The sequence below is a fragment of the Vicia villosa genome, linkage group LG3 (assembly GCF_029867415.1).
Source record: "Vicia villosa cultivar HV-30 ecotype Madison, WI linkage group LG3, Vvil1.0, whole genome shotgun sequence".
Lineage (NCBI taxonomy): Eukaryota > Viridiplantae > Streptophyta > Magnoliopsida > Fabales > Fabaceae > Vicia > Vicia villosa.
In genome coordinates this window covers 73,106,306-73,127,738 of record NC_081182.1, presented here as the reverse complement: position 1 = coordinate 73,127,738, position 21,433 = coordinate 73,106,306, and the positions used below count along the sequence as shown (strand labels likewise).

General features: G+C 32.0%; 1 protein-coding gene and 1 long non-coding RNA gene across 2 annotated transcripts; one reads left to right on the top strand and one right to left on the bottom strand.

The window, feature by feature from the left end:
• Positions 1-7,256: 7,256 nt before the first annotated feature.
• Positions 7,257-9,201, bottom strand: LOC131661870 (AT-hook motif nuclear-localized protein 15). The gene has a single exon (XM_058931514.1). The coding sequence runs from the start codon at positions 8,321-8,323 to the stop codon at positions 7,403-7,405; it is 921 nt and encodes a 306-aa protein (XP_058787497.1). The 5' UTR covers positions 8,324-9,201; the 3' UTR covers positions 7,257-7,402.
• Positions 9,202-13,525: 4,324 nt separating this feature from the next.
• LOC131656100 (uncharacterized) lies at positions 13,526-14,999 on the top strand. Its single transcript, XR_009299987.1, has 2 exons — positions 13,526-14,568; positions 14,728-14,999. It is a non-coding gene; the product is annotated as an uncharacterized LOC131656100 (long non-coding RNA).
• The last annotated feature ends 6,434 nt before the right edge of the window (positions 15,000-21,433 follow it).

The following is a 21,433-nucleotide window of genomic DNA, read 5'->3' as shown; positions in this document are numbered from 1 at the left end:
CCTGAAGTGGTTGAAATTGGAGCACAAAACACAACAATGGCAAGAGGAACTGAACTGGGTCATAGATGTTTGTAGGAAAAAAGGTGGAAAACATCGTGTCATACAATGTGCTTTTACTGAAACCCTACACGAGAGTTGGAGGTACAGAAACCAAATTTGCTTTGGAGAACAAGCTAGCCAACATCAAAGTGTGTACAACATAATTGATGTTGTAGTCTATAGGTGTTTGAGTAATATTAACACTAGGCCCCATGTGAGTAGACTAATGTTACCTTGAGCTAGTTGTTTGTTTTTCTTGTAGTCACACATGATTTGTTGGATCTTAATAATCACTTGTGCTGTAATGACTTTTAAATCAATTATTTTTTAATATTTTTTAAAAATAAAGTCAATTTTTTATTTTGTATACAAAATATATTATTTTAAAATATTTTTTGTATTTTTCAAAAAATAATTTTTTTAAATACGTAATTAAAAAAGAACTAAAATATTTAATTTCAAGTAAATATGATTTTGAGCCCTTTACTTAGGCCCCCAAAACAAAAATATGAAAGGGTTTAAAAATAAGAGGCCAAGAAAATATTCATTTTGTATGGGGCCTAAAAAAAGAGGGCCATGTAAAGGGCCTAAATGTTAGGACTGTGTCAGTTAGGGCTTTTTTTGACACCTCTACCAGTTCACATCTTCAACGGTACTTGATGGATTTGCTGTTTTAACTTTAGTTTTATCTTTGTATGATTTATTTCTACATCACCAAGATTTTTTATCATTGATAAAGGTATCAGATGAATGTTTGCACTCAAGCCAATGAGTGATTTCTCAACATACATATTTCTTAAAGTGGTAGGTAATATAATTCTCTTGTAATATATGGATTTGTTCTCTTGTAATATATGGATTTGAATAGACAAAGTGTCTTAAATGACTCACTAGTACAAAAAGGTTAATTTATACATTTTTTTTTAAATTTACATCTGATTTTTATTAATAAAAATTAGATGTATATTCACTAGGTGAGAAATGTCTAACGAATTTACACATGTTTAAAAACGGGTGTAAATACATACTATGTTACACTTTTTTAAATAAAAAATGAGTGTAAATACATTCTACGTTACAACTTTTTTTAAATAAAAATCGGGTGTAAATATGTTCTACATTACACCCTATTTTAATAAAAGTTGAGTGTTATTCGTTCTTAATTACTCATTACTTTAATAAAAATCGGGTGTAAATATTGTCTAGTTACACCCTATTTTAATAAAAATCGAATGTAAATACATTCTTAGTTACACCATATTTTTATAAAAATCGGGGTAAATACATGTTAATTGACACCCTTTTTTAATAAAAATCATTTACACCCTGTTTTTTATTATATTATATCTAATTCCATTTACATCCTATTTTATATGCTACATTACACTTTATTTTAGTTATCACATTTCTTCATATTTCATGAACTAAGAAGTCATAATATTTCAAATACTATAAAGTCATACATAAAAATCATATTTCATGTACTAAGAAGTCATAATATTTTAAATACTATAAAGTCATACATAAAAATCATATTTCATGTATTGAAATCATTTTTTAGTTTAATGGTTTCTCCATTATTAAATCTATTTTTATTTTGTCATCAATATTTCCTTTCTTTTTCTTATGGGTTCATTATGGGGTTCAAGTTTGTGGGTAAGATAGTCTTTGTACAAGAGAGTCTTTCTGCTTCTTTTTCTCTTCCTCCACCATTTGTTTCTTGGCTTTCTTATTTTTGCCGACTTCTTTTTTCATATATCTTTATTTTTATTTATTATTTTTAACAAATTTGCCCTTAAATTATTCTTCTCCATTTCTTCCTAATTTATTCTTTCTCTCTTTCACCAACAAAAACTCTCTCATTTTTATTGTTTTCTCCAATGCCTTCAGTAATTATCTTACCACTAAAATTTTTAATGACATTATCATACTCCTTTGAATTGGTTTGGGTATTGGAAAAGAAAATTTCGACTTGTTAAATTATTTGTCTTTCTATTTTTCTCTATTTATACTTCCAAATATTTTATGGAAGCATTTGTATTCTTTTAATTGGACATAGACATCTCCATAAATTGATTAAGAATATTCACCAACTTTGAAATTGTTTATTGTTAAGGAGGATTCTAATGTATTGTTGGTAAAAATGTGTCCTATTATATAGATCTTGATATTTCCTCCCCCTTAGTTATAATTGGATTTGTTACCTCTTTGATAGTTCTGGTTATTCTAATAGTGTCCTTCTATAAACTAATTACCATGTATTTGACTTCTTACACTATTAGAAATACTCGAATTTTCTGTGAATTTACCTGTGGATTTAAGCTAAATTTTTGCAGGAAACACGTTACCTGTGGATTTTCCTGCGGGCTTTTGTCCCCAGCTAAAACCTTCGTGGGTAATATTTTCGGCAGGAAGTTCCGCAGCTAAATCCGCAGGAACTATCCGCAGAAAAAATCCGCAGGTAAAATATTTTTAAAATAATATATATATATATATATATATATATATATATATATATATATATATATATATATATATATATATATATATATATATATATATATATATATATATATATATATATATATGGAGCATATCAAGTGAGAGCATTTTTTGAATGAGAGATGAGAGGAATAAATATTAACTATTGGATTCATCAAGAGAGAGAAGGTTGATGCATTAATGTGGCTAGAGTCAAAATCAATCAGTCATTGTTTGTTCCCACTTAAGTGATTAGAGCATATTTCTAGGAAATAAAAGTCAATTACCTTGTGGTGGATGCCTTATCGCCCTATAATATCATCCTTGGCAGACCAACAGTCAAATTGTCTTGGGCGATCATATTTACCCAATACCTGATCATTAAATACTTGTTACCTGGCGTGGGATTTGGAATGATCCGAGGAGACTAGGAGAGCATCCATGAATGATATCGGAGTGGCCTTGCGATGAGGAAAAAGGATGATCAACAAAAACAAAAGACTGACACTTAACAACACAAAACATGAGCTGGGCAGGACATATACCCAAAAGGGCCATAACATCCTCCGCCGAACCACATTCAACTAAATCCTTAACACTAATATAACGGGGCTCCATCAATGGCTCCCTGTCTTCGTCAACAACTAGTTTCCTAGCCCAATCGACCTTCTGGGCTAAGGGGAAACCATGCACAAAATCACTCAAAGTTTTGAAATCACTATGACCATCCTCGTCCAAGCTCCCCACTCGAGTTACAAATTGGTCGGTGGAGAACTCAAAGTGATCGAGGGACCACTGAAACCTAAACTTCGGCCTCCTCTCCATCCTCGGATCACCAATCTCATTCCTCACCGGGCGTCCCCGGGGATCCAGCATCGGCACTCTGTTGAACACCGAATCTCGGGCAGCCTCTGAATGTGGTCGCAGGAGGAACCAACGCGTTTTAAAATGCTTAAGGGAATCAGAGAAAGGTTTAAAGAGATTCTTCAACTGCTTCAAGGAGACCCAACCCCATCGACCATGCTCCACCTTCTTCTGCACGGTAAAGCAATAAAAGAGCAGTGACAATGTAGGTCCAATCTGGAGATATTGACAGGTAAGCTCAAATGCCCGGATGAAAGCAATCGAGTTGGAGTGGAGTTGACTGGGCGCCACCTCTAGATGATTGAAAACGGAAACCTGGAAATTAGTGAAGGGCATCCGAAGCCCCATCTTCCAAAAGACGATTTCGTACATAGGAATCAAGTCGGGAGTATAACCGTCGCACACTCGTTCATCTTCGACGGGCACAGACACGACCCAGTCGTTCCTCGACAAATCCCCCGTTGGATCCACGTGTCCGCCAACCACAGTATGAACATCGGAGGTGTCAAAGGCAACATAGCTCTTCATGTTTACAATTGGGCAGCAGGAGAAGCCGAGGACGACGTCGAACCAAAAGTGGGTGCCCGAGTGTCTCTGGAGTCGTCCATGGTCATCTGAAAAGCAGAGGAAACAAGTGAATTTGACAGTCAAATCAAATCCACCCTTGCACCACTAATCAAGTGAAAGGGCGTAAAACCAACCCGAGGGCAGAAGAGCCTCGGGCACGCCCCTACTCGAAAAGCCAACCACCGCGAGAAATTGCCAAAAATCTAAGCGATAGGCGAAACTCCACCAGAAGACGATGGGTTTAAGCACAGAAAACAAATTCCGATAGCAATCTAACAAAACTCAGGCCTCTAAACGCCCCTTCCTAAAACCCATACTCAGCAACAGCGAGAAACCGATGATCCACCACCGTGAACCACCAACTTCTCGCCGAAAACACCACTAACCTAACCACATGCATCTATAAAACTACAAATTCAATAAAATGAAAAGAGATAGTAGAAAAAGAAATAGGGAGTCACACTTACCGGCAGTAACCTGGGAAGGTTGAAGGATAAAAGCTTGAAACGCCTGCAACGAAGGAGACGACGGAGGAAGCAGGAAAAGAGTGAGGAACAGTAGCAAGTCTGAAGGAAACGCAAAAATTCAAAAGAAAATAGGCTCGAAGTATTTATAAGCACTGGGAAACCCCACGTGACACGCACGCCTGAAGGGACAAGGCCATCATTAAACCCTAAATCCTAGCCTCTAGGCTAGCCGTCATCATCACGCATTATATGCTACATAAGACTCGAGGTTGTCACTCACACGTTACCCCTTCAGCTAATCAACAGTTCCACTTCTCCTAAACGACTGTACCGTCCCTCGTCTAAGCGCCCGTCAACTAGGGCACTGCCCCCTAGCCCGGCCAAAGACCGCATGTTCTTCCGAGCAACCTCTAATGTCCGCCAATTACAACCTTAAATCGTCACTTCCCCGCCAATTACTCCTGTTCTGGACCGAATCAATTACTATAAAATTGGTCCAATCCACCACTTTGACCCAATAAGCATTGGCCCAACGCATGCTGCCCTCAGGCAAGGGCACCCCCCCTCTGCCGAGCAAAACTGACTGCCAACCGAGCACGCGGGTAACCCGTGCTCAGCAACGATTCGCTCCTCCAAGCGGACCCGTCATGACCTAATCTATCGGTCTCTATATTCTGGGCCGCAAATAGCGCTCAAGTCCACGAAGATAGGGGGTCCGTTCCTAATAGACTATTATAAATAGCCCTCTATCTCTAGAGGACAAGGTAATTCTTTTTCTCTCACCTAAATCTCATACTTTTGGTTGTACCTCCTTGTTTCTTCACTTACTTTGGCATCGGAGTGTCTTGCAGGTACAACGCCCATTTTTTCCTCTCAACCATCACTGAAGATCAAACCTACCGTTGCTGGCCACCTGTTCAACCGGAAAGAACACTCACATTGTACAATTTTATATTATCAATACAATATTAAAAAAAAAATCAGTATCATTGATAAATAATTTCATAAAATTTCATATAATTTTTTATACAAAATTAATTACTCTTTAAACTATGTAAAATGACCAATGTCATATAATTCAAAGCAAAGAGAATATTATATACTACTTAATGAAATAGTTTAATAAAATAAAAGTCAATAACTAAAAATGTTTAATAAAATAAATAAAACTGTATTGTATAATTGTATTCTGAAAGCACGATTATTTTAAAATATAAAGAAAAAATTGCAATTAAGATTTTTTTTTTATGAGGTGGCTAGAATATAAAGAATCGAGCGTATCAACGAATAACTAAGTTTTAATTAATTTCACCTAGCCGTTATTACACTCTACAATACTTATTGTTAGGCCAAATTGCAAGGTGGTCCTTTATCTTACTCCCATATTTTGAACAGGTGCTTGAAGTTTTTCTTTTAAAATGAGTCATTTTAGTCTCACTATGCACGTCTTTTTTTTTTTTTTTAACTTCTATTAAATTTTGGTTAGTTTTTATAAAATTAACAAAATCACAAAAATAGATCTTGGATTCCAACTTATCTTATTCAACTAGAACGGAATATCAGAGAGGGGATCATAAATATCCAAACATGTTTACAATAAAGAAATTGCAATCAAGTTCTTAAATACACCATTAATGTATGATGAACAAATTCACTTGTCCACATTAAAATCCACCATTAATGTTACCACTTAGTGCAACAGACTATATAACTGCTTAATCTCAAACAAATTAAACTTCAACCATAGATATGCATTCATCAATATGAAAATTTCATATTATCATTTGTCTTAGAGAAATAACATCAAATATAACTCTTATGCCCTTAGAAGAAAGAAACCTGAACTATTGATAACCAACAATGCAGCAACAAACATCAGGTATAACACAAAGGTCTATAACATACTACCTTGATAAAATCTAACATAGATAGAGTACTATCAATTATATCCTATGCTCATTCAAGAATCCAAAAGTGTTTATTTGAGATACAATAAAGTGAGAATGAAGTAGCCATACAAAAGCAAAAGCATAAAGAAAAATCACAATTGTACTAATAGTACTTGGGAATTGGTACAAAGATAGAAATGACATTAAAAAATTTCACATTCATCCATATCCAAAAGAAATGATGCACATAAGAAAAATAAGTGAGTTGAATAATGAATTGATGACTAGATTGAACAAGTCAACCAATCTATTAAATGGAACATCTTAGAAGCCCATCATGTTTGACTAACCATTATCCAATATACCAACCATCATAAAAATACAAGAAACAACAACAACTCTGCTATTCTTATCCACCATTGATGTGTCTAGTTATAATCTCAAATTAGAAAGTTAGATAGGTGAGGTGAAAATAAACCACAAATCAATAATGCAAACTACTGTTTCCAAATTTAACTAGAGTTAATTAGATTCCTACAAAACTGAAAAATTAAGTTAACTAAGCTTAATTAACCAGCATAATCTACTTTAAGTCTAATGATGTGATTCGTTTAAGGGAAAGGGGAATGAATCAACCCCACCCCACCTTTCCATCAACAGACTCTATCTCATCACACCCTACTAGGAACTCATAACAATTTGCAAAACTATTCCACTTGTGCATAACTATCCAAAACCAGTTGAAGATATTTGCATACATATCACAACTAGGCAAATAATCAAACAAAATCATATCCTTACCATAAATATCTGCATAATATAGAATTATAGACCAATCCTTAACAAGCTACCTAGAGAACCATAATGAACTAACTAATCTAGAACAAAGTTATCTAAATATAGTTGATAATATCTGATTCTACTTAGTTTCTTAAAAGCAACAAACAAATGAACAAAACAAACAATCCTAACCTTGCTATATATGTATATATATGTTCTTACAACAAGCACAGTCAGCGAAGTAGAGATGCTACACACAAGTACAAGTCAGTAAGATTAAACACCATTAATAAATAAGTTTTCTACCTTTCTTTCTCAGAAAGGAGGAGGAGGACGAGGAGGTGGAGCTCCCCAAAACACATCATGAGGCATTTGATTACCATTATGTATAAGATTCGGTGGCAAATTATACATAGGCATTGAAACCGGTTGTTGTTGTTGATGATGATGGTGTTGTTCGACGAATTCCAAACCTTGAGAAGAAGCAACTCCTCCTGCTGCAATAGTAGCTGAATTCACACCAGATTGTTGTTCAACTTGCATTTCCATTTCCTCTTGATCACCACCTTGTTCATCTTCCAATGGCAGCCTCTCATAAGTAGCATTAGCAAAAGTAGCTGCAATAACCATCACCGGTCCAGAAGCCACCAAAGAGCCCGCCACCGCGCCACCAACAACCTGCCCCTGACCACCAGCTAAATAAACAGTCAGCCCGGTCGCTCCAGGCGGAGACGGCGAAGGCAGAAAAGCACCCGAAAGCGACAGAATCTCAAACCTTCCATGAAGAGTAATAACACCACCAGGAGCAGCCGGTTGCCTAAGCGTCACATTAGTCACAATGCCACTCCCACTCAAAACCGACACACCGCGATGACGGCGGTTCGCAAAACCAGCTATACTCTCCGCCACATCACTACCGCTACCTATTTCCAACACGTGGCTCCGAAGCGCGTTCGGAGATTCTTTCGTTATAACAATAGGCGGTTTGGGTTTGTTCTTAGACCCCGGCGGCCTACCACGTGGCCTCCGGCCACTACTACTACCAGGCTCCGAAGGATTCTGATCTTCAGGGTTGTTGTTATCTTCATCTTCATTATTGTTGCTGTTACTGCTGTTAGTCGGAGTCGAGTTCGCGTTGTTGTTGCTTTCCATCAACTCTTCTCTTTTCAGCTGCTGAAGTGAAGTCGGTGATGTTGGCATCGTTGCCACATTCCCAGTCCACCATCGATTAGCCATAATCAATAACACAAGAAAGAGAGAATCTAGCTTGGAAAAGAAGCTGATAAGTATGAACCAACACTCAGATCTATGAGTTGAAACCAAAACCAAAACCAAACCAAAACCTTATCTTATTTTCTGATAATTTTCCGATGAGAAAATAAAAGATTCTATAGAGACATGTTTATTTTTGCATGTGAACCCTAACCACACAATCACTGAAAATAAAACAAGTCACATCAAGCTAATAGAGAGATTAAGAAAAAAAACTGGTGGTGGTGGTGGAGTGAAAGGAGAAAATATAAAAAGAGAGAACAAAAGGAAGGTGAAGAAAGAAACTGTGGTTGAAGTACAAGACCAAGAGAAGAGAAACAAACCCTTCATTCCAGGGAAAAAAGATTGTGAAAATATGCTATTGTACCTCAATCTATGCCACAAAAAGAGGTCAGATAAATTGGTACGGTTACAAGAATACTGTGACTCTCCAGTGAGGGACCCTCGGTACTAATGTTTCTAAATCTGTCTGGGTATGTGAGAACTTGAGAAGTGCTGTGTTTCAGTTTCAAAAAATAAAGATAAAAATACTAACACCGTCCTTTGAAGTTTTTTTGTATAACTAGAAGAATCTCTATTATAGGTAGTGGTATTGTGTGTGAGGTGAAGGGTGGTTTTGGTTGTCTCCCTGGTAAGCGGTTATAGTGTTGTGTTCAAAGTTTTCAACTTCCTAAGTAAGCAGATACTCATCCACTTGTTGTTGTTGTGTCACCTACTCGTGACTCTTCTTCTTGAGTAAATAAGATTGGCATTACAAACAGACCGCAACTTGCGCAAGACACTATCTAGTGTCTAGCAAGCACTCCATCTTGTGTAAGAAAAATGATGTCTTCAAAAGCTAGTAGTAGTATTACGGTTTTAATGAAGGGATTAGTGAGCTTTAATTTAGAACCAATAGTTCTTGAAATTTGTGTTTAAATTACTGTCCGAAATTCTAATTGCCACTATCTTTTGTTTCCAAAGATTAATAAAGCGTATTTAATTAAGATTTTTAAAAAAATTTAAATTATAATATTTGTTTTAGAAGTTTGTTTAATTAAAATAAGTTTTGTAAATTTAATTATAATTTGGAATTTTAAAAATCTAACTATATTAAGAAAAATGAAATTTTTAAAGAATTTGTGATATTCAAAAACAGTGTAATTTTAATGAATAATTTAATAAACTAAAATGTGTGATATTCAAAGACCACGTATTACTAACAAATTACTAACATAATCTAAGATGGATTTGTTCTATAAATACACTTAATCGATTCGATAATATTTATGAGAATTCGAAGATATTTATTTTATTAGGGGTATTTTCTGACCTTTAAAATTATTTTTTATTTTATTTTGTTTGTTGCACATTGAGTTGTCCTCTCATCTCTTTGTGACCTATAAGATTACTTCGTCTGTTTGATATAGGATCATTAGACGATTGAGGTGGTGTATTGTTTTGTCTTTTCAGATGTTTATCTCCACTCTAGAGTTTTTAGGACTATAGTGAGGTTGAGGATGATTTGGTATGTCGTGGTTTGGTCAATTTGAAAATCTTTAAACGATATAGTTTTTTCAAGATCTTCGGTGACATTAAAAGACGTGGAAGACATAACCATCTTCTTGGCATAGAAATTGTATTTTTGTAGGTCTATGAAAAACTCTTGTGCCTTTTTAGCCTGGCTAGAGAACCTTATTCTGTTTCTAAACCAATAGGAGGTTAGTGATTTCGACGTTCGTTGGATGTGTTTTTATTTCTTTTTTTTGTAATTTTGGTACTCCTACAGGTGTTCTTGGATGGAAGAGTTCTAGCCTTGACTGATGCTGGTTTTTCTCTGTGCTTTTATTTTCGCAGTTTTTATTTTAGAGTCTCCCTTGTTGGTGATTGAGGTTGTTTTTAGCTAGTTGCTTATCTTTGTTTTTGTTGGTTTTGATTTCGAGTTTGGTACTCATTGTGCCTTTTTTTCATGATTCCCTTGTACTTTGGCTGCAATGCCTTCTCTTTTTATTTATGTTTTTTGTTTGCCTTTAAAAAAATATAAAAGTCTAATGAATACTTCAAATTCAAATACAAATTAACATAGTATTTTTTTTACATTTGATATTCAGTCACTTAAGGTGTGATTGTTTTTTAGAGAGTTACTGGAGAGAGAAAGAGAAGAGAAGTACCACACTTTTCGTGAGTGGATTTTCTTGATTGAATAAAAGGACGTGTAAAAAGAAAATAAAAACATATGGATCCTACCACCTTTTTATTTCTTCTCAATTGAGAGAAGAAATAAGAGAAGTATGGTAAAAAGTGCAAACAGACAATTATACCGTATCAATTACACCAATTTCACATTGAATTGAAATAATACATTAAGAGTGTGTTTGGATGAGACAACTGGAAATTTTAAAGGAATTTAAAATTCAAAGCAATTCAAATGACTCATTTGAAATTCATTCATTTTTAAATTACTTTGTTTGGATAAAGTATTAAGATAATCCATTGTTAGATTTTTGGGGTATTTTTTATAAAATTTAAAAAAATTTGGACCAAATTAAAAAATTGAAAAATAGGGACCAGTTTGCAAATTTTATAAACTTGAAGGACCAAATTGTAAATTTTAAAAAATATTAAAAAAATTTGCAATTTTTTGAAAATTTTTGGGGTCAATTTTGTAATTTTTTGAAAATTTGAGGATCAAATTGCAAAATCTGAAGAAATAATAGGAATAAATACATTATATGGAGAATGAGAGGAATTTCAAATTCTTTAGTTTTTTGTGTCATTTCAAAATGATTAAATTTAACTTAGATAAAATACTCCATAAATTTTCATCGTTTTAACAATTCTTCATTTTTGTATCGAAACAATAAATTTTGTGCAAATCATTTTAAATTCCCTCAAAACATTAAATTACCTCATTAAAATGCTTCATCCAAACACACTCTAAGTTTTTTTTTCTTGTCATTTCAAAATGAATTATATTTCTCTCCTTTCAATTTCTATTCAATCAAGCAATGAAAGAGAGAATACACTTCTTTCTTCTTTATTTCTTCGATCTTTCTCAGACCAGTCAATACCACAAATATATCATTTCTCTCTCTCTCTCTCTCTCTCTCTCTCTCTCTCTCTCTCTCTCTCTCTCTCTCTCTCTCTCTCTCTCTCTCTCTCTCTCTCTCTCTCTCTCTCTCTCTCTCTCTCTCTCTCTCTCTCTCTCTCTCTCTCTCTCTCATATATATTTCTTTCTTCACAACTTCTCTCCTAATTCAAACAAACTTTATCTTTAAATCTCAACTCACATCTATGAATTGAAAAATCTTCTTTCATCAATATTCAAATAAATATTGATGTTAAAACCAAAATAAAAATTTTGTAGTTATTTTTAGGAAAAAAATGCAATTCTTTTTCCTATTTTTATTTGACAAATTTTATTTATTTTCATTTAAAAGAACTTTTAACTCGTTTAAATGGGATTAGTAAAATTCAAAATTAAACCAAATATCTAAATCTAAAATTATATTCATACTACTACATAAAATTTGTCTAGTTTTTTTTATCAGAACAAAATCAATGTAATTCATCTAACAACTACGTCGAGCCTAATTATTGGTCGCCGTCGCAAGAGAGTGAGCAACCATATTCGTTTGACGTTTAACAAACTTCACCTTAAAATTTGGAAAAGAATGTAATAGACTAACAATGGACTCAATAATAAGACTAAAGTCGGAATCACCCTTCCCATTAGAATGGATAGCTTGTGTCACTATTTGAAAATCAATTTCAAATGTCACAAACTCCAAGTGCGAAGATATAGCTCCAATAATTATCTCTCTCAGGGCCAAGACTTCAACTTCAAAGAGGGGAAAAATTCATGGATCTCAAACAACACCAGCATAAATAAAATGACCAAGATAATTAATAGAGAAAAGTGTTAGTAACTAATAAAAAAATAAATATTTGAGAGAGTGTTTAAAAGAGGACTTGGATCCAAAATGGTTTAAAAGAAAATGCTCTTAATATTTCTTATTAATAGAATTAGTTCATTAACTTTTAAATTCATAAATACATAATTTATTTGACTTACAAAATTATAAATATCATATTTAACAATACACTAATAAAAAATATTTTTTTATACTCTATTTTGTTGGTTGATAAAGTATTTTATTGAATAGTCTTTTTATTAATGAATATAAGTAGAATAATGAGTTCAAAGTCACTTAAAAGAGTAATGGTGTTAAAAAAAAATATTATATTCAACATTTAGAGATTTTATTCGAAAAAATACAAGATAAAAAAAACGCATTAATTTATCAAAACTAAAAGACTAAAGAAAAAAAGAAAAACACGTTAATTTACGAAAATCAAAAAAATATTTAAGTCAAATCTAAATTATTAATAGAATTTTCATTTTATTTATTTTTATTTTTTAAAGTTATATATATACTGTCACATCACATTGTGATTCTGTCCAATGAATAATTTAAGTTTAGATAATGATTTAGACATAAAATGATGGATATCTTGAACAAGTAACAAATAAAATAAAATAAAAATTAAATTAAACTTTAATTACCCATTTGCCCTAGTACCTGCCTGGTGTCTTTCGTTGGTCACTTCACTTTGTATATAGCTCGAGTGCCATGCCATGTGGGGCTCCATACGGAAAACTGCACTGCCCATTCGTGTATTGACCCACCCATGTGTACTTTCCCTTTTAGATTTCTGCAAGAGATTTTGTTTATTTGTGTAAGAAATTGTTTTTGATGTTACTATAAAATTTAATATTATATTGTTGTAAGAATATTAATATTAAATTCATGAATACTTTCTGATCCGTAAATTTATAATTTACGTGCATGAAAAGTTTCATAAATAAAAGTTCACAAGTATATTTAAATGAATTTTTTGTATTTTAAATATTATTTCAAAGACAAGAATTTAGTATCTTAAATATTAACATTTCACTCTATCCTTCGCCTCTAGTTGCAAAAAGTTATGCCAACTTAAAATACGTTGTTCTCATCAATGTTGTTATTGGTAGATCTACAATATAAGAAAGATTGATGTTCTAGAAAGGACCAGAATGACCCTTTGCTTAGATAGTGAGCCACGTGACTGGCTTCTTTGCAATTCTTTGATACCTACTCTTTCTATGCCACAGCTTACCACTTGCACCAGCTTATTTCTCTACCAGCTTACTTGCACTCTTGAACAAACCCAAATCTTTTTCATTTGATATATTTCTTGAAAACCCAACTATACTGTTTGCTTTACTCAACATGTCTTATCATTACACCTTCCTCTTTCCCATGTCTTTCTTATTGTAGTCTGTCACTTCTCTATTATCTTCTTCTTCCACTTTCCTCCCTCCTCATTTCTCAGCAAACTTCATCTTCCACCTTCCTCCCTCCTCCTTCCTCTAATATATCTTCACCTTTCTTCTTCTTCTCCTTGATTACCACTACGACTTCTTCTTTTTTCTTAACTACATCCATTAAAGTTTTGATTTTTATGTTAAAAACCCAAAAATTTCGTTAAAGTTTTTTTCTAATTTCTTCTAATTTAGTGTTTGTTGTTTCAGGTTTGGATTTGTTGTTTCATCTACCCTTGCTTCATCTTTCTATACTTGCTTCATCATTCAAGATGATAAAGACATCAATGGCAGTATATGTTTTTTTCCTCTTCCTCTTAATGTATCAGTTTTGTTTAACTATAATATTGTTGTTCAATGTTTTTTCAGCCATTTCATTTTTTATTTATTCAACATCACTAATATCATTTTTATAGTTTTCGTTTCAGATAAGTTCTTCTTCTTCAGATCTGGAATTTTTTTGTTGATACTGAGTGATGATGAAGAGATGTTGCTCTCTTTTCTAATTCGTATAAATTTAAATCTGGGTTTTTGTTTTATTTGTAGCTTTCCTCTCATGCCTATTTTCGTGTAAACATGTAATGGTGTCTTTGTCTTGTGTTTTCCCGGTAATGAAGCTGATGAAAACCTTAAATATTTTTCATTTTTTGATAATGATGTTATTGTTGTTCTGTGTTGTAGATCTGTTACGGTTATGTTGCTGTTATGTATTCCCAAATTTTCCTAAAATAAAATGTTGTTGGTTGTTGAAAGCAATCCAGGTGATTTTGTAGGCACTGCAGTATCTGGTACACCTTTTGGCAAGGCTTGTGCTGCTGTTGGACAAAGCAGTCTTATGTCTACTTATGATGATTTGTTTAGTCAGGTGATTGTTCTTAATTTGATTAATTAGTCGATGTGGCATCTTATGCTTTCCCTGATTGGAATTAAAAGCAAATCTTCTTATTTTGTTGAGTGATGTTGGCTAATTTTGTTAATTTGCTTTTATCATTTGATTCTAAGGCAGTTTCTTTGAACCTTGCAGAAATTGTGGCTTGCTGGTTTTTCAAGGGGCATACAGGAAGTGCACCGAAGAGCATCTTTAGTTCTTAGAGATGCAGTTAGAAATATTTACAGTATATAATGTTTGTTAGAAATATTTGTGGAAATGCTTATGCCAAGAAACATCGTACCTCCATCTTCCCGCTCAGCGTTAAACTATGTCGCTCTCCGCTTCGACAACTTTAATTTGGATGCTAATGTAAGATTGTGCTTTATTTTGTTTTTACTATAGACCATTTTGTGTTTCTATAGAAAGTCACGATTCACACAACACAACCTTCACAGTAGTTCTTAGAAATATCTACTCTATAGCTAAGTTGGAATTTTTAGAAAACATTTCCTCATATGTTGTTGATGCTCCTCTAGGGAAGAATGTGCACTTCCTATCCATCATATACTTTCTGTTTGATTTTACTTTGCCATTTTTTAAATGCTTGCCGATGAGTAAAACCATGTTTGATATCAGTTGTGCTTTTAAAGCATGTTAGTATGCATATCAAATTCAATTTGGAGTGTTTGAAACGCATAGCATATCAGATGCAATTTTGAACTCTGGATATTGTTTTTTTTTTAATTCTTTTTTTGTTACAGGATATTGTTATTTAAAATTAGCACTGAGGAAGAGGATGTGCTAAAATATTTTTTTAAATCTCACTCTCACCATTGAAATATTTTTTAAATCTTTAAATCAATATTGTATAAATATTTTTAATGATTTAATAATTATAATAATTCACCGTTTAAATGATTTAATAATTATAATAATTCACCGTTTAAATGGTATTTACATGTTCTAAGTTTAAATAAAAACAATTTAATAAGTTACTGATTTGTTACCATATAGGATGATTGACAGTTATTAATTCTTTATTTTATACAATTATTTTTTGTTATTATTTACTATTTTTCTGAATTATGTTAAATACATAGTTCTTATGTATTGTCTTTAAAATTATATTCTATTCATATATAATTATTATTTTATAAAAATATTTTTTTTAACATGTACCCATCAATGTGTCAAATTGGGAAAAGAAATTCTCTCCTGTCAATTTTTCTTGCAGTTTAACAATTTATGGGATTCGGTTTCAATTTTCTTAAACACACCATCCATCTAAGTTATACTTGAAAAGATGTGTTATTGGAAAAATATAAAAATGTGTGTCACTTATTATTAACTTTAATTTATATGATTCAAAATATTATTATATTAATATATGTCATTAATAAAATTTATACACTTTTTTATTTGTGACTTTTGATTGATAATATTACAGCATCCAATGTTTTTATCTCTGAAATCACTCTGTTTGCTTTTGGTATAATCTCATAAATGCTTTATATTTTTCATTCATGGTTATGTTTCCCATGTCTTCCCTGTTTGAATTATAGATGTGAAAGTCTAATGCATCCATTTATAAATTGCAGTAACCAATGAACATTGCACCTACCAAAGGACATTATTACTCCTACAATGTAGGGCCATCATTTTATAATTTTGAGAAATGTTGATTAACTATTAATTAATTTTATCTTTTAGTACTTAAATATTTTTTATTTTATTTTATATGCATTATGTATTATTTTGTATAACTAATAACTGTAAAATATTATTTTTATTACATTCAAAGAGTTATATGGAAACTATAAAAAGATTATAGTTTTTATTACATATTTATAATTAAAATTTATATATAGAAAATAAGAAAAATAATTTAGTAATTAATAAATTTGTTTTTAATTATCATAAAAATGTTAATTAAGCCAAAACTAAAAAATATGTTAAATATGCAATAATTTCTAATTAAGAGCATGAGCATATTTTAAATGGTAATTAAGCTATAGTTGTGAGAAGAATAAAGAAAATCATACATTTTAAATGCATATTTATGAGTGAATCATATTCAAAGCATTTACGATATTGAAATGACAAATTTTTTTATGATCAACATTTAAAATAGTTTTCTAAATTTATATTAATATATAGAAAATAAGAAAATTACTAAATAATTAATAAACATGTTTTTAATTATCATAAAAATGGTAAATTTGCACAACTAATAAAAAATGTTAAATATGTAATAATTTCTAATTAATAAAATGGACATGTTTTAAATCGTAATTAGTTATATTCCTGAGAAGAATAAAGAAAGTAATCATTTATGTTAAAAAAATAATATTTTAAATGCATATTTATAAATGAATGATATTCAAAATATTTTTCGATTTTGAAATGACAGAAATGAATAAAGAAATTGTATTTTGTATTAAAATGAAAAAAGAAATTGTATTTATAGATAAATGAATAAAGAAATTGTATTTGTATTAAAAAAATTTATTGATCTAAGTGTTTTTACGGGTACCAGACATTTTTTATACATTCAATTATTATTATTTCACGGGTATTGGACATTTTTCTATGCATTCAATTATTATTTTTTCACGGGTACCAGATATTTTCTAATAATTTAATTATTATTTTTTCACTGGTACCAGACATTTTTCTATATATTCAATCATTATTTTTTCACGGGTACCAGACATTTTTCTATACTTTCAATTATTATTTTTTCACGGGTACTAGACATTTTTCTTATACATTCAATTATTTTTTTTACGGGTACCAGAATTTTTCTAAACATTTAATTATTATTTTTTTACGGGTGCCGAACATTTTTTTATACATTCAATCATTATTTTTTTACGGATACCAGACATTTTTCTATACATTCAATTATTATTTGTTCACACGTACTAGACATTTTTCTATTAAAAAATAAACATCTAAAACAAATGCGCGTCCCATACCAGAACCCGTGCGAACGCACGGGTTTATAACAAAACTATATTTTGTATTAAAATTTTTTTATTGATCTAAATGTTTTTACGGGTACCAGACATTTTTCTATAAATTCAATTATTATTTTTTACGGGTATCAGACATTTTTCTATACATTTAATTATTATTTTTTTACGGGTACCTGACATTTTTCTATACATTTAATAATTATTTTTTCACGGGTACCAGACATTTTTCTATTAAAAATATACATCTGAAACAAATGCGCGTCCCGTACAAGAACCCGTGCGAACGCACGGGTTTATTATTTTTTTGGGTAACCCTCACATTGTTATCACAAGTTATATTTATTTTAAATACTTCATATATATATATATATATATATATATATATATATATATATATATATATATATATATATATATAATAAAATATATTTACAACTCCCCCATAATATATGGTATGCAAATATCCTCTTTGGGACAGTGATTTCTTTTACTCGATATTTACTTTTAAAAAATATCCAGTCTAACTGTTTTTTTACTTATACTATCAATTTTTTTGTTTCACTAATTTTTATATAATAAATATATTATAATATCAAGTGGGGACTTAAAACAAATGTGCGTCCCGTACCAGAACCCGTGCAAACGCACGGGTTAGTTACTAGTTTCTAATACCTTTAAAGACGCCGTTCATGGATTTCATAAGATTTATTGTCTTGTGGCCCCATCAACATTCTCTGTCAAATTTCCTTGTCCACTTCTCCAATGGAATGTTATCCATCCACCTTAATGCATCCACATTTGGCAATCTAATTTCGCCACAGTAAAGTTGAAATGATGGTTGAGTTAGAGCATACCATGCATTCACCACTTTTTTGCAAAGGTTCTTGTCTTTGATTGCCCGCATGAAGTTTTGTGCGATATGTTTAACGCAATAGACATGGATAGAAGAAGGATTATGCCATTTGTTATCATGATTATTGTAAGCACCCTCAATAAAAGTATGTTTGTCTAAAATCAAATAGAGATTGGCTTGTGGAGCAAGATTCTTCAGAAATAAACTCCAACCATTAGTGTCTCACCTTCAACCAGTGCGAAACATGTCTCCCACTTTTAACTCACCCTCTGACCGCATATACAGGTTGTACAAAATATTGGATGATGACTCATCATTATGCAAGCTCAAGTTTTTTATATGTTGAGGCAAACAATATACATGACTTAGAGGTAATGGAGCTTGATGATCGTCATCTTCAATGTTGGTGTTTAACATATTATCGACCTATGTCTCACTTTCTTCATCATCATCATCATCATCATCAACGACGTCTACTTTTGGTTCGGCTTCATCTGAATATTCTACTTCTGATTCATCATTGTGGAGATGTATCATAGTGATCACGTGAAACTGCAGTTTGGCATGCTTTAAAATATACCTGATCCCCCAACAAACCTCGGACAATGGCATCTATGAAGAGTTAAAGACCAATGGATCTTTGTCCCTTAGCATGAATTTGCTAGATCTGAGTATCGTTAATGGAAGCACCGTTGTGACCATGTCTTACGTAACGCTGGATGCCAACCGAAGAAAGACCAACTAGTAATTATATGGCTTGGTACATATCGGTTGGATTTGAGTTTATATCCGAAGATATGTATCAATACGACCCACGCCAAGTCACTTACATGCAAGAAGCTTTAACACCTACCCCCCCCCCCACAAAATTAGTAAAATCGTTACTCATAATCCCTACCCAACAACCTACGACCTCAACATGCCAAACACCCAACCACAATACCAAAAGCATACCCTATACCATCGCCAACAAGATGATCATCGTCAAGACACCAAATAACCATATGCACCCAACATATCATCCTACCATATCCGCCATATCCAAAACACCCAACAATCATATAACACCAACCCTTCCTCCTACCCATATCTAAGAAGCCTAAATATCACAAAACTAAAACATGCAATATGGCTATCAAATACCATAACAACCATTTCAACCTTTCTCCAACGAATTGTTCACATCAATGTCGCCCTTCAATTGTCTCGACCGCACACCAATAAATCAAACACACCTCAACTACTCTTGCATGGGTCACGAACTCATTTGCGACAACATGTCATTCCATACACAAGACTTCTTAGAAATGCAATAACTTGTTAAGTAATCTGGTAATGGTGATGTTCATGGGACCTCAAATCCTTAAACACTTGAGGTGAATCAACAATGTGTGCGAAGGAAACGAGTTAGGGTATTTAGAGGGTGTGGAACTGGTAGTCGATATGACCAACCCGGTCGGCAACATTATTATTTTTGTTTATTTTCGTATGTAAACGTAATCTAAATTTAATATTAATATTTCTGATTTTGACTTTTATACAAATTGTCAATCATTATAAAAAACACAACACACACTAGTGCCAATTGAATTGGCGCCATCTTTGCAACTTAACACATAGGCGTCAATTGGGTTGGCAACACTGGGTGCACACATCAATCCAACTGGCAACACGTGTGTGTGTGTTGTGTGTTGTGTGTCTGTGTGTGTGTGCGCGCGCGTGTGTGTGTGCGTGTGTGAGTGAGCGTGTGAGTGTGTGTGTGTGTGTGTGTGTGTGTGTGTGTGAAGATCAAATGACGCCAAGATGTCAAACTTAGTAACATGACACCTTCGATGTCTCTTTACCGCATATTCGCATAACAAAATTCACTATTGAATTGAATGCTATTATCATATAGATGATGTCTATAAATGTAAACATCAATAAAAAATCACTTGGCATGTCAACGAGATGCATAAAAACTAACATCTTACGCATTTTATCAAAACAGTTAATTTTGATCTTTCTATTTAACATATCAAATGACTTTCGACTTATGTTAATATTTATAGACTTGATCTATATGTTAATAATTTTCAATCAAACGATAGATTTTGTTATATGGACATGCGGTAAAGAGTTATCGGATGTGTCATATTACTAAGTTTGACACCTTGGTGTCATTTGATCCTGATATATATATATATATATATATATATATATATATATATATATATATATATATATATATATATATATATATATTACGTTTAAATTATTTTATTTTATTAATATGAAAGTTGTTATGAGACTAGTTTAAAGGAACCGTTTTAGAATTGAATGGACATGCGGGATGTTAATGGGTATCCGTGGACACAGATACTAGTCCCCCACTATCCACCCCATTTAATAAATATGATATATGTACCTGCCCATACCCGTGTGCGTATCCGTCAAACGGGTATCCGTGAATTTTGAGATACCCTCGAATATTAAACGAATATCCATGGATACTATTATTTAAATATTTTTATTATATATATATATAAATTAATTTTTTATCTATATTAAAGACAATAGATATTTTTAAATTTAACCGATAATAATAATAATAATAACAAAATTGAATCACATTCATTTTATTTCTTCTTTTATCAAATAAATAAATTCAACAAAATAATAATAATTACATATTCAACTAAATATTTCTAATAATATATAATAATAATAATAATAAATTTATATTAAACAAATTAATATTTAAGTAATTTTATTAATTATTAACGAATACGAATACACACGGGTACGGATACCATCAAACCTGTATTCATGCCCGTAAAAAAACGTGTAACTAAATATCTATTTATTTTACCCGTGGATATCCATTAAGCCATCCAACTCGTACCCGTGACGGATTTTATCTGTGGTACCCACGGGTATGGTTTTTTTTTGTTATTCATTCATCTTTCTCTCATGTCTCCATCAAGCTCTAATCCCGGGCACTCATTTTCTTCATTTATTTATCTCTTGTGAATCATTATCAACCATT

What these genes read in the sequence shown, in the direction of transcription:
- LOC131661870 (XM_058931514.1), bottom strand. Translation starts at nt 8,323, where the DNA reads ATGGCTAATCGATGGTGGACTGGGAATGTGGCAACGATGCCAACATCA.